At 32.1% G+C, this 15,419-nt stretch overlaps 1 protein-coding gene across 1 annotated transcript in view; it reads right to left on the bottom strand.

Moving 5' to 3' along the window:
- Positions 1 to 418: 418 nt before the first annotated feature.
- Positions 419 to 15,419, bottom strand: part of LOC110450599 (epidermal growth factor receptor-like) — an 18,687-nt gene continuing 3,686 nt past the window's right edge. Inside the window, exons 2-4 of the mRNA XM_021498210.1 lie at positions 7,968 to 8,078; positions 3,205 to 3,379; positions 419 to 2,422 (exon numbers count right to left, since the gene is read on the bottom strand). Coding sequence (XP_021353885.1) covers positions 2,219 to 2,422; positions 3,205 to 3,379; positions 7,968 to 8,078 — 490 coding nt within the window. The 3' untranslated portion in view covers positions 419 to 2,218. The remainder of the gene's footprint in view (positions 2,423 to 3,204; positions 3,380 to 7,967; positions 8,079 to 15,419) is intronic.

Raw genomic sequence — 15,419 nt, 5'->3', positions numbered from 1 at the left:
ATCATTTCGGTACAAGTATAACAACTATTGTACATACGCTAGTCGAATCGAGTCGATTTGGTGAACAACTCGTACACGTCACTGGTCGTCTGTCTGATGAAGGTGGCAAGTGTACATATCGTACTAGTCATCGAAACGTCACCTAGAAAATCTTATTGTTTGTATAAATAGAACTTCTCATAATCCATGCTTACCAACATGAAGAAAATGTTTAGAATTATCGACCATGAGTTTGAATTGCAGTTTTACTGACACATTGATTGTTTATCCTTCTGTCTGAGGACAATCCTGTATATTTATTGAGCCCAGGACCCCAACACTGGCAATGACCGATCGACTTTGGAAAAAAATCATTGAAACTAAAACATGAAGTGACAAGTGAACGAAATAACAAAGCCACGCAAATGCAGATTGTTTAAACGTTTTTACTTCATGCCCTTCAACATATTACACAGGTACAGTAAACCGGTGTCGCACGAGTAAATTTATAATTATATCAAACCTGTAACGGAAAGAAATGGAACTGTAGGCAAATCTGCACAAACTATAGAAAGGGGAAAAAAAATATTGACGATTGCGTAGGTACTGACTGAATCGGTTTTAACAGTTGAGTAGGAGTAGTCAAGACAATATATATTTTTTAACGAAAATGATATGACATTTGACTTACCTTACATACTAATAAAGTGTACAAATATCCATAGAAATCAGCACTTACGGAGGATTTGTCCTGCAAACATAAGTTTACAAGCAAACGGAAGGTCCGACACATTGATTACATGCTGCTCATGTCCGTTCAACGTATGGACGTGTTTAATTAAACTGAACAAACAGTTCGTTAGTTGGTTAGTTTCTATTAATGGAAATGCCTTTTGTGAAAACACATCGCTGCTTGGTGTACTAATATATGGAGAAAATGAAAACGAAGTTTTGTAAATCTGACGGTAAGCATGAAGACAGGTGTATTAACAGGAAAGAATGCGTTTCATGTTTGGAAAATTAAAAGGTAGACACCTTAGAGCAACACAACACAACACAACACAACGCAACGCAACGCAACGCAACGCAACACAACACAACACAACACAACACAACTGGCAATAAGTGTAACAGAGGTCATATATGTTCAATGCCTTAATTTGCTAGGAGTCGAACCCTCTGGTTTCCTAGTCTTGCGCTCTATCGAACGAGTTAAAGAGAAGTTCTCAATAGCGGGTCGGTAGGAAGCGGCTAGTATTTTACCAGGGTGATGATAATATAAGAAACAAGAGGAACAGATGCAATACCAAAACAATAGCCCTCTCTGGTAAAGGATAACTTGATTTCTTAAAGATTCCAGTGTCTAGAAAAACTGAAAACTTGTAGTCTGTGCCTTAAATCGTTGGTGATTTGCCACATGTAGTCCAGGGAAACGCTTACTTGTAGACGAGGGAAACGCTTACTTGTAGTCCAGGGAAACGCTTACATGTAGTCCAGGGAAACGCTTACTTCCTGAACAGTTGCTTTTGCCACCAGTTATATAGAGGAAGGGAAATTATATTTTTCCTTTTGTTTCGTTGTCCCCTCCGTTCCTATTCATATTAAGACCGAGTACGGATTTTGTATTTTGTCCATCTGTGTTAACACTATTCTATGTTTTCTTGGGCTGTCCACATACAAATACAACCGTCAATGGTTGCCGTCAACTCCTCTGGTGTAATAATGCTTTATGACGAGGTTTTTAACGCATACTTTCTTCAACTTTAGCACAAGATTAATATCGTAAAGTTCTAAACCATTGCCATTAAAAGTGACCATAACCAAAACATATCTGTCCGGTCCGAGAGATACATTCAAAAATGAAACCGTTAATTAAATGTTTGTCCCTCGGTTTCGAGACCGGTAAGGTCACACTCTCCACACGAAATGATGGCATCTCCATGCAATGGACTTATCCCCCTGGTTTTTCCCCAACCAATCCAGTCACAAGCACATGTGGACCAACCAGTCAAACTACAGGTACAACTGAATCAACCAATAAAACCACAACCACATCAATTCGACACCTTTTAGCAGAATAATTGTTCACTAACAGTATTTTCTGTGAGCAGTTTGTGGTCAGTCATCGAATGTCATCACATTTCATTCTTCTGTTGTTAGTCCCTGTGTACCTATTATTCAACAGAGTTTTCGATAATGAAACACGTACAGACTAAGAGTTATAAAACATCGTTGTTTATCACGACCGTCGGTACCTGCTCATGATTCTATCTCTGGTAAAATTACTGATAAAAAAACATGTTCGTAGTCTGTAGTTTATAATCGACCCTCCGGGACACTCTTCTACACAAAACTCCTCTAACCGGAAGTGACGACACCGAATACACTGATTTTGTTGTGATCCTGTACAAGTTAGGCATTCTGAATGACATGGTCTGCATATCTGAAACGCACAAATGAAAATCGAATAATCATAGATCCTTTAAATATATTAATCCTTAAGTTTGCACGTTCTGAAAAAAATCATCGATTTCTTTTAGAACATAGCTTATTTGAATTTATACATTTATAAACTATTATAAATTAATTGTTTGTATAATTGAAATATAAACGTACGGTAATAATGTGTACCTCAACACAACACATAGTGGAAACATCTACAACACAAAAGTATGACAAACAATATATTGTACTTACAGCTCTCGCCGGTAAGTCACAAAAGTATGACAGACACTATATTGTACTTACAGCTCTCGCTGCTGAGTCACAAAAGTATGACACACAATATATTGTACTTACAGCTCTCGCCTCTAAGTCATAAAAGTATGACAAACAATATATATTGTACTTACAGCTCTCGCCGGTAAGTCACAAAAGTATGACACACAATATATTGTACTAACAATAAAATGTACTTACAGCTCTCGCCTGTAAGTCACAAAAGTATGACAAACAATATATTGTACGTACAGCTCTCGCTGCTGAGTCACAAAAGTATGACACACAATACATTGTACTTACAGCTCTCGCCTGTAAGTCACAAAAGTATGACAAACAATATATTGTACTTACAGCTCTCGCTGCTGAGTCACAAAAGTATGACACACAATACATTGTACTTACAGCTCTCGCCGGTAAGTCACAAAAGTATGACAGACACTATATTGTACTTACAGCTCTCGCCGGTAAGTCACAAAAGTATGATAAACTATATATTGTACTTACAGCTCTCGCCGGTAAGTCACGTTGCTGGCCTGAATCCACTAAACCCATGTAATGGTGCTGCTGACATCCGGTATGTCGGGAAATACATTCCAGACCGGAGGTGGTGGTAGAATGTTGGGCCAGAAAACAATTATTACACCCTCCATGTCCCAGTCGGTTACTTGGACCTGTACATCTGAAAAGATATGCACAACATTTTGATTTGTTCCAAAAGATGTGGTCGAAAAAGTAATATACATTTAGCGTAAACTTTCTTCATTGAGCAATGGAGTTAAATCTTACGCTGTTTCGTGTATCAATTACCCAATGTTAAAGGTGCAATCCCTTTTGTGTGTTACAAGCATCTTTCAAGATACAATGTGGACTACTCTACTGGTGATAACCGCCGTGGTTTGTCATGACCTTGAGTGTCAACAAGTATCTCCTTTGAGTAGTGGTCATCCTCGATTTCCAGGGGTTACGATCACCTACGCTCTCTACACTAGAGAGCGAAAGTAAGCGTAACTCCTGGATATCGAGGATGAGTAGTTGTAGGGTTCATCATATACACACGTACTCGTGATTAACATAAAATTAACCAGAACTCTTCTATTTATTGAAATTCATGTTATTAATGGGTTATAAATAACCATGTACCTCCCCTTCTGTGTCCACAGTACTCCAATTTGTTTTTCCCTTTTTGCCCCTATCATCATCAACGAGTCCCAGAGGGACGAAACAGCGGTTTGGTGCAGCTTAATCGATTTTTGACAAACTGTATCTATTACAAAATTGTAAAATTGAAATACATGTGAGTGTCTTATGTACATCTATTAAAACATTATATTGTGAGTAAGGAAGAACACACTGGCACCGAACAATCTAAATAACTTTAACGTACAACACTCATGCTGTTGAACCTATCAAATTTGGTGATAGATATAGTATGCATACAGCTGTTTCGTCCTTCTAGGTTTCATCGGTGATGCTAAGGCAAGCAAAAGAAATAGGAAATCCAAACTGGTCTTAACTAACCCCTTAATTCACGAACTTCAAAATTAAGTACTGTTTAATTTCAAAGTAAAAAATTGCAAAGTGTGCATATTATGGACCGTGATTCTAACTCAAGATAAATATAGGAATCACAGTACAAACTATCTCTCCCCGTAAAATATTCTTTTCATGTTAATTTTTGCCATTGCGTTTGGGTGCAACTTTCTGTACGTTTTTCTGTTGCTGCATCATTTTGATAGACAACGTGATTAGTTGTTAATGTATAGTAATGACTTGTATAAGTTAGATACGAAAAGACAAAAACATGAACGCAGAAAACACCAAACCATACGGGAAAACAGCATGAATCATCAACAAAACGGCGTAGCTATGTACCCCGATGTTAAGCGTTTCCTGCACCACATGTCAAGGTATCTTCGTCAAGTCCAGCGAAATGTATGCTACTGACTATCTTACAAGCAGTGAGCAATGATCACAATGGATTTTGATATTGAAGAGAGGGAAGTAAACTCATGTTACGACCGCAACATTTGTAACATAGATAGACGCTTGTAGAAAGCGTAGAAAGTGAGAGTTAACAAGTTTTTATTCAATCTCAATTGAAAGTGTTTTAACCTGCCCTTTCAGCTTTAAGCAGCTTATTGTCATCAATATGTACATACCCAGACAACAACGAAAGATGGATGTAATACACACAGAGGTAACTGACTTATATATACAATGTATCTAATAGATACAATAGATCTAATAAAATAGATCAAATAGATACAATATATCTAATACAATAGATCTAATAGATACAATAGATCTAAAAGATACAATATATCTAATACAATAGATACAATAGATACAATAGATCTAATACAATAAATCTAATAGATACAATAGATACAATAGATATAATAGATCTAATAGATACAATAGATACAATAGATACAATAGAACTAATAGATACAATAGATACAATAGATACAATAGATATACTAGATATAATAGATACAACAGATCTGATAGATACAATAGATCTAATACAATAGATCTAATAGAATAGATATAACACAATAGATCTAATAGATACAATAGATCTAATAGATACAATAGATCTAATAGATCTAATACAATAGATCTAATACAATAGATCTAATACAATAGATATAATAGATACAATAGATATAATAGATACAATAGATATAATAGATACATCTAATAGATACAATAGATATAATACAATAGATCTAATAGATACAATAGATCTAATAGATATAATAGATACAATAGATATAATAGATACAATAGATCTAATAGATATAATAGATACAGTAGATATAATACAATAGATCTAATAGATATAATAGATATAATAGATACAATAGATACAATAGATATAATACAATAGATATAATACAATAGATACAATAGATATAATACAATAGATCTAATAGATACAATAGATATAATAGATACAATAGATACAATAGATCTAATACAATAGATCTAATAGATACAATAGATACAATATATCTAATAGATACAATAGATCTAATAGATACAATAGATACAATAGATACAATAGATACAATAGATACAATAGATCTAATAGATACAATAGATCTAATAGATACAATAGATATAATACAATATATCTAATAGATACAATAGATCTAATAGATACAATATGTATAATAGATACAGTAGATATAATAGATACAATAGATCTAATAGATACAATAGATATAATAGATACAATAGATATAATAGATACAATAGATATAATAGATACAATAGATATAATAGATATAATAGATATAATACAATAGATCTAATAGATACAATAGATCTAATAGATACAATAGATATAATAGATACAATAGATCTAATAGATACAATAGATATAATAGATACAATAGATATAATAGATACAATAGATATAATAGATACAATAGATATAATAGATACAATAGATATAATAGATACAATAGATATAATAGATACAATAGATATAATAGATACAATAGATATAATAGATACAATAGATATAATAGATACAATAGATATAATAGATACAATAGATATAATAGATACAATAGATATAATAGATACAATAGATATAATAGATACAATAGATATAATAGATACAATAGATATAATACAATAGATCTAATAGATACAATAGATCTAATAGATACAATAGATATAATAGATACAATAGATCTAATAGATACAATAGATATAATACAATAGATCTAATAGATACAATAGATCTAATAGATACAATAGATATAATAGATACAATAGATCTAATAGATACAATAGATATAATACAATAGATCTAATAGATACAATAGATCTAATAGATACAATAGATATAATAGATACAATAGATCTAATAGATACAATAGATATAATACAATAGATCTAATAGATACAATAGATATAATAGATACAATAGATCTAATAGATACAATAGATCTAATAGATACAATAGATATAATAAATACAATAGATATAATAGATACAATAGATCTAATAGATACAATAGATCTAATAGATACAATAGATATAATAGATACAATAGATCTAATAGATACAATAGATATAATAGATACAATAGATATAATAGATACAATAGATATAATAGATACAATAGATCTAATAGATACAATAGATATAATAGATACAATAGATATAATAGATACAATAGATATAATAGATACAATAGATATAATAGATACAATAGATATAATAGATACAATAGATATAATAGATACAATAGATATAATAGATACAATAGATATAATAGATACAATAGATATAATAGATACAATAGATATAATAGATACAATAGATATAATAGATACAATAGATATAATAGATACAATAGATATAATACAATAGATCTAATAGATACAATAGATCTAATAGATACAATAGATATAATAGATACAATAGATCTAATAGATACAATAGATATAATACAATAGATCTAATAGATACAATAGATATAATAGATACAATAGATCTAATAGATACAATAGATATAATAGATACAATAGATATAATAGATACAATAGATATAATAGATACAATAGATCTAATAGATACAATAGATATAATAGATACAATAGATCTAATAGATACAATAGATATAATAGATACAATAGATATAATAGATACAATAGATATAATAGATACAATAGATATAATAGATACAATAGATATAATAGATACAATAGATATAATAGATACAATAGATATAATAGATACAATAGATATAATACAATAGATCTAATAGATACAATAGATCTAATAGATACAATAGATACAATAGATACAATAGATATAATAGATACAATAGATACAATAGATACAATAGATATAATAGATACAATCGATACAATCGATCTAATAGATACAATAGATACAATAGATCTAATAGATACAGTAGATCTAACAGATACAATAGATTAGGACTCATCGGTGATGCTATCTTTGGGTAAAAGGTGATATAGTAATTGGTCTAAACTACTAACAGTAGGGGAGAGGTGTAAAACTAGCTCATTTTATTAATAACATTTAAGGAGTACTGGTTAATCAATAATTAGAACATACTTTGAATCAGAACAATCCTTTTTAACATGTCTACTTTAAAACAGGGCGATAATATAGATGCTATAGAGGAAACGAAAGTTAATGAGTGTGAATATTAAGTCATCAAGTTAGCAGTAGAATCCGGTAAACCACAAGTGACTATCATAAGTGTGAGAACTTACCCTCGGTCACCGCAGTGAGCGAAGCAGAGTAAACATCGGCCGTCCGTGTAGGTATACCGTCCTACAGGACAGGACTGGAGGAGAGGGGTACTGCCTGCTCTACCGATAGATCTGAAAATACAGAACCAACTATGTATTACTCTATACTTTTTACAACACTTTCTAATAAGCTTAAACAATAAAGGCTAAGTTTGTGTTGAACACATTTTTTAATTGAAATTTATTTTGTCACGCAAAGAGTTGAAATTACTGGTGTTTCGACTCTAAACCGCTGACAGACAACAGAGGCGAGACAACGGTCTTTGCTTGACAAAGGAAACAGACGTTGTCGAAAGCTCGCAAAACAAGTTTTCAATTCGTGTTTGTGTTCATACCAAACTGACGATTCTTAATCCGAAAGCATATACATAGCCAGGATTGGACAAGATTTAAGTATAAACAATCAAATATAATGCCCATTTAAACAAACGATTTGTTTCGGTTATTTACTATCCCAGCGTATGCATTATATTGGAAAATACTGGCACGCAACTATACAACGTCGTTTTTGTCATTTTAAACGCATCTTAATCTGCTGTTTGAGTTTTAGTCCAGGTGGTTTGCCGTAACCTTAATGGCCACAGTTATCGCTTTTGAGCAGTGACATGGTTCATATCATACACACTTTAATTTGCAATTAAACAGTAAACAATTTCTCAACAATAGTCTAGACCAATAAGGGACGACTTTGACATCACCGATGATTACTGGAAATACGAAATAGCTGTTAAGTGCACTGTAATTATGTTCTGGCGTACCGTATCTATCACAAAGACTTACAGATGCTCATTCATTCTTTATTACCTTAAACCTTGCGGTTTATCAGTACAGTGCATATATACAGTGCAAATTATACAGTACATATATATTTATATAAATAAGAGTACATAGAACACAATCTTCCGACCATGGATATACGATAAAATCACAGAGAAAGTGTAGAGAGTGATTCATTTAATCTTAAACAGTATTGAATCTCCTTTTTTGACATTGGTTCAGATATTTGGCTAAATTAGAAAGTTCTTTATTATTTCTTGTTGTCATCAAATCTAAAAAATAAATGCCATACTAGGTTTTTTATGATAATATTTTTTAATGAAACGGTATCTTAAATCAGTATAATGACTACATCTAATAATAAAATGATATTCGTCTTCAATATCGCCAGTGTTACAATATATACAAATTCTATCTTTTCTCTCTAAACCATGAAATCTACCCGTTTCAATATTCAACGTATGCGATGACAACCAAATTTTAGCAATTTGTTTTATATTTTGTAATCCAATAGGTTTAATTAAATACTGTTTAAGACAAAAAATACCACAGATCCATTTATAAAGAGAACACTTAGCAGATGAATTAATTAAATCTAGACACTCCTGTTGAAAAATGTCATGCATTCTACATTTGATAATATTCAGAATTTGACCTTCATTACCTTCTGTTAGCCATAAATATCCGAAAACTTACCTATATAATTCATTTCTTATGTTATTTGTCCAGTCGCTGCCCTTTTCAATCATCTCATCGTAACAAGCCTTTAAAATGCAATTGTCCGAAATTCTAAGTTTAAGCCAATATTTGAACATTCTAAATTTCCTTATCATTTGTAAAGGTAGCCTCCCTAATTCTTGATAAATCATTACATTAGGTGTGCATTTCTTAACCCCCAAAATTCGTTTACAAAAATTCAAATGCACTTTCTCAATATCTGGAGCTTTGTGAAAGCCCAAATTTTCAGCTCCATAATTTAGGACACTGCACACAAAAGTATCAAAAACGCTAAGTTGGGTTTCAATATTGAAATATTTCCTTTTACAAACATTGGATACAGCATATAGTGCTTTCCTACCTTGTTCTGCTAATTTCTCTTGTGTAATACTTAATTTACCATTGAATTTCATTAGAATTCCAAGGTAGCTAAAATATTTTCTAAAACATTACCATCATAAAACCATTTTTCTTCCTCGTTCAACTTACCACCATTCCTAAAAATTATANTATTCAGAATTTGACCTTCATTACCTTCTGTTAGCCATAAATATCCGAAAACTTACCTATATAATTCATTTCTTATGTTATTTGTCCAGTCGCTGCCCTTTTCAATCATCTCATCGTAACAAGCCTTTAAAATGCAATTGTCCGAAATTCTAAGTTTAAGCCAATATTTGAACATTCTAAATTTCCTTATCATTTGTAAAGGTAGCCTCCCTAATTCTTGATAAATCATTACATTAGGTGTGCATTTCTTAACCCCCAAAATTCGTTTACAAAAATTCAAATGCACTTTCTCAATATCTGGAGCTTTGTGAAAGCCCAAATTTTCAGCTCCATAATTTAGGACACTGCACACAAAAGTATCAAAAACGCTAAGTTGGGTTTCAATATTGAAATATTTCCTTTTACAAACATTGGATACAGCATATAGTGCTTTCCTACCTTGTTCTGCTAATTTCTCTTGTGTAATACTTAATTTACCATTGAATTTCATTAGAATTCCAAGGTAGCTAAAATATTTTCTAAAACATTACCATCATAAAACCATTTTTCTTCCTCGTTCAACTTACCACCATTCCTAAAAATTATAACTTTAGTTTTTTCAACATTAACAGTTAGATTCCATTTCTTAGTGTATTGTAATAGTGTGTCTAACATTTTTTGCAATCCCTCTTCCGATTCAGCTAACAAAACCATGTCATCTGCGTACATTAGAAGAAATAAGGTAATAGTTTGGAGTTCTATAGAAGGGCAGTTATCAGTTAAAAAATGCATCTCACAATCATTCACATAAAGTGAAAATAAAATCGGTGACAATATTTCGCCTTGGAACAAACCATTCCTGCATTCGAAGGAATTAGACATTGAATTTTTGAATTTAACACAACATTTTACATCATTATAAAAAGAACGTATCCNAAAATTCAAATGCACTTTCTCAATATCTGGAGCTTTGTGAAAGCCCAAATTTTCAGCTCCATAATTTAGGACACTGCACACAAAAGTATCAAAAACGCTAAGTTGGGTTTCAATATTGAAATATTTCCTTTTACAAACATTGGATACAGCATATAGTGCTTTCCTACCTTGTTCTGCTAATTTCTCTTGTGTAATACTTAATTTACCATTGAATTTCATTAGAATTCCAAGGTAGCTAAAATATTTTCTAAAACATTACCATCATAAAACCATTTTTCTTCCTCGTTCAACTTACCACCATTCCTAAAAATTATAACTTTAGTTTTTTCAACATTAACAGTTAGATTCCATTTCTTAGTGTATTGTAATAGTGTGTCTAACATTTTTTGCAATCCCTCTTCCGATTCAGCTAACAAAACCATGTCATCTGCGTACATTAGAAGAAATAAGGTAATAGTTTGGAGTTCTATAGAAGGGCAGTTATCAGTTAAAAAATGCATCTCACAATCATTCACATAAAGTGAAAATAAAATCGGTGACAATATTTCGCCTTGGAACAAACCATTCCTGCATTCGAAGGAATTAGACATTGAATTTTTGAATTTAACACAACATTTTACATCATTATAAAAAGAACGTATCCTATTTAACAGTTTACCTTCTACTCCTTCCTTAATTAGTTTAAACCACAAATTCTGTCTGTTAACAAAATCGAAAGCTTTCTTATAATCTATGAAACAGCAATATAGCTTCTTTTTCTTCTTTAAAGTTCTATTAATTAACGATTGAAAGACAAACACAGCATCTATGGTTGACATATGCTTTCTGAAGCCAAATTGAGCGTCACTTATTTTAGAATAAGCGGTATCAAATTCCATAAGTCGATTATTTAAGGTTGCTGTAAATATTTTGGCTAAACAACTAACTAGAGTAATTCCTCTATAATTATTTGTGTCATTCGTATCCCCCTTTTTAAATAAGGGAATAATATTACCTATTGACCATATGGAAGGATAGTTACCAGATTTGAATTTTTTATTAAATAATTTAACAAGACAAGGTAATAAAACCTCTTTACCTCTGATAAAAAAAACACCTCATTAATTAACAAATCATGGCCACATGCTTTATCTGTGCTTAAGTTATTGATTACTTTACTAACTTCTTCTTTAGAAATGTCATTAGTGGCATCATAATTTCTAAAAAAATCGGTTACAACCTCATTTTCACAAGGTTTCTTGGATGACAAATTACTAAAATGTAGATAAAAATCATGTTCATCAAGTGAAGACTTCACATTATTCTTTCTGTTTTTGAAATATCTATAAAAATGTTTTGGATTATATTTTCTCATGAAGTTCAAAATGTCACCTTGATGTGTTATGTACTGCCTCTTCAACTAAGTTCCATTTTCTTATAACTGCGTATTTTCAAAACAAGTGCATCATGATTTTCTTTGTTCTTACATGAATTGAACGTAAATAAAACATTTTTATAATCCATATAGCGAAGTTTGCAAATTTCATTGAACCAGGGTTTATCTTCTTTGCCTTTTTTCTTATAATCACTTACAGGATGGGTAACAACACTAAGAGGTAATACTAGTTCTTTCAGAAGATCAGTAAAAAAATTAACACTTTCATTGATACCAATTTGGCTCACATCATTACTGTCACAACAATAAGATAACACGTTCTATTATTTTCTAAAATGGGACGTAAAGTTTCTGTATAATTATCATTCCATCTTATACGTGTCCGATTCTGATAACCAACTTGTTCCTGGACATAATTTACAACATTTGAACGCAAAGTAACACATATCGGAGAAAGGTCTGATAAAGCATTAAATATCCCACTTTCAAAATTAATAATATCTCCAATAACAGTATCAAAAGTTAATACATAGTCAATAAGACTAGTACCTCTACTATTAAAGAAGGTAACACTGCCATTTGGATCATTTTTGTGCCTTCCATTAACTATTCTTAAGGCAGTAGTCCAAACTGATTAATAACTGGGTCTGAATTGGAACGTTTAGCTGGTACAGAATCTGGCACATACGATACAATATTGGAGACAACATTGGCGGAAAACTCTGGGATACTGTCATTATTAATATAATCATTATTGTTACCCGTTCTGCTATTAAAATCACCAAGCATCATTACCTTACCCACATCTTTGTACTGACACACCATTTCTTCTAGACAGGAAAACAAATCATTTTCGCATATATTTTTTTTATAAAAAGTGCTATTTACAGGCGGGAAATAACATGCAAAAAAATACAAATCCACATTGTCATTCGTTACACCACGAGATACTTTTAGTAAAAAAATATTGTCATTTATATTTTCAATAACATGACAATGGAAAGCAATCGAAGATCTAATAAAAAAAAAAACAATGCCGCCACCTTTACCGTGTACTCTATGGAAAATGTGTGCTTCATATCCTAATAATTCAACAACATCTTCTTTATCGACCAAACACTCATACAAGCAAACAATATCATAATTATTTACAATATTAACAAAGTCTGGAGTTTCAAGCTTTTCAGAAATAGACCTGCATATGCTCCAAGATATAATGGAAAAACCCTCCACACTATCCTAATAGGGATTGTGAAGTGCAGCTTCTGGTGAACCGATGTCTTGTCCTGGTGCAATGTCACTTTTATAACTGACATGACTGGATACGGAGAAAGGATTCCTCTGTTCTACGTGTTTACTTCTGCCTGAGTTGCTATGGAATCGCTGTGCGTTGTTAGCCGTTCCCGTTCGTTGATAATCGGGGATAGGAAGTATACCAGATGTACTGGATGACTGTGAGATGCGTGGTTTGTTATGTTGCTGAGCGGGAATGTTTGAATTCCTATTGACGTCTCGTGGCCCATAGACTTCAGCCTCCACTACTAAAGTCTGACTGGTTGATGGACGCTGTTTCACACCTGATGCGTGTGGCGAATGAACACGAAGTGATTGTTCCGGTACAAACGCTGGAGAAGGGCCAGCCATAGACGAATCAGACTTGCGATTAGCTCTCCTCATATTGTGTGACCCAGACGTGCCTTCCATTGGAGACGACGAAATACGTTGCCGTTTAGGTTTTCTGTTGTTACTCGGTGTAGTAAAGTCAATGAGCGGAGCCTGCACAGCATCTCTGTAAGAACCACGGTTAAGTCTAGATTCTGTCTGATGTCTTTCTTGAAAACCAAGTTCTTCGTCTAATTCCTCCGTAGAACCATTAAACACCCTGCCGTTAACGTACATCTTATCACGACCTGATGTTTCTTACGTTCCAAACATCTGAACTAGTACATTTTGTTTCGTATTTTAATAAGATTAGTATGAACTGAGACAATAATGATACCTCAAATATATTTAACATTTTGAAAATAAGATTTATACCAAATAGATACCATAAGGATAAGCAATTGTCACTTCCAATCCCAATATTTCGGCCTCCTGGCCTACTTCAAGGGCAAAAGGTAACGGTGAATTTAAGTGACGCTCTTTACAGAAGAACAGGATGGACGCAACTTAAATTCTCCATTAATTTTCTCCCTTGAAGAAGGCCAGGATACCGAAATATTGGGACTTTGAATGACAATTGTATCATCATAGTATTGGACATGCAGGGTCAAGCGAAACTAACTTCAAATTCACAAACTCATCCAATAAGTTGCACTGACTTCTTTCTATATTAAAAGGCACGTTAGTTGTACTAATTATGATACGTATTGATTAGCAATCAAAGTCAAAACTCTATTTAACCACATGGAATGTCTAAAAGTGGCTACTTAATGGGATATTAATTAATGTGTATTTATCGGCTTTGCCGGGATTCGAAAACGCGCCTGTCTCTTAAGTAAGGAAGAGGTAAAATAAGGGTATCCCGAACAAATTCTACTACATAAGATCAAAATATATTAAATTTCCACTATAAAGTGTTATGAGAAATCAGGTAAGACAAAAAACATTGCATGTAACATCAATGTCTCTGACTATTGACTAATATTTGTAGTGGGAAGCCGAGTAATTCTCGAGAAATAGTTTGGTTTTGGTAGGACTCATCTACTACTATATATAAACCTAAACAGACGAAAGGTCAGATGGTGCAGACAAATAGCAACTTTGTTTAGCTTTCTACATATTTCAAAAAACTGTAAGTAGATGCTTCAATTTTCTTTTTCTAATGTTTATTCTGAATCTCTTACTTAGAAATTCTGTAATTTTTATATTCTGATTGTTCCATGTATATTGAATATAATTATTCGACGACATCCCAAATCAATATATCTTACTCTTATTTTAGGTTATACTTCATCTTTACAGTGATTACATATAAGCATTATAATGTTTTAATCATCCTCACATTTATGTGAGCAAAGATAATAAGCTATTAACACGTTAGCAAAGACAATAAGCTATTAACACGTTAGCAAAGACAATAAGCTATTAACACGTTAGCAAAGACAATAAGCTATTAA

Source organism: Mizuhopecten yessoensis, unplaced genomic scaffold (genome assembly GCF_002113885.1).
Source record: "Mizuhopecten yessoensis strain PY_sf001 unplaced genomic scaffold, ASM211388v2 scaffold523, whole genome shotgun sequence".
Lineage (NCBI taxonomy): Eukaryota > Metazoa > Mollusca > Bivalvia > Pectinida > Pectinidae > Mizuhopecten > Mizuhopecten yessoensis.
This window is presented reverse-complemented; position numbering and strand designations above follow the sequence as displayed.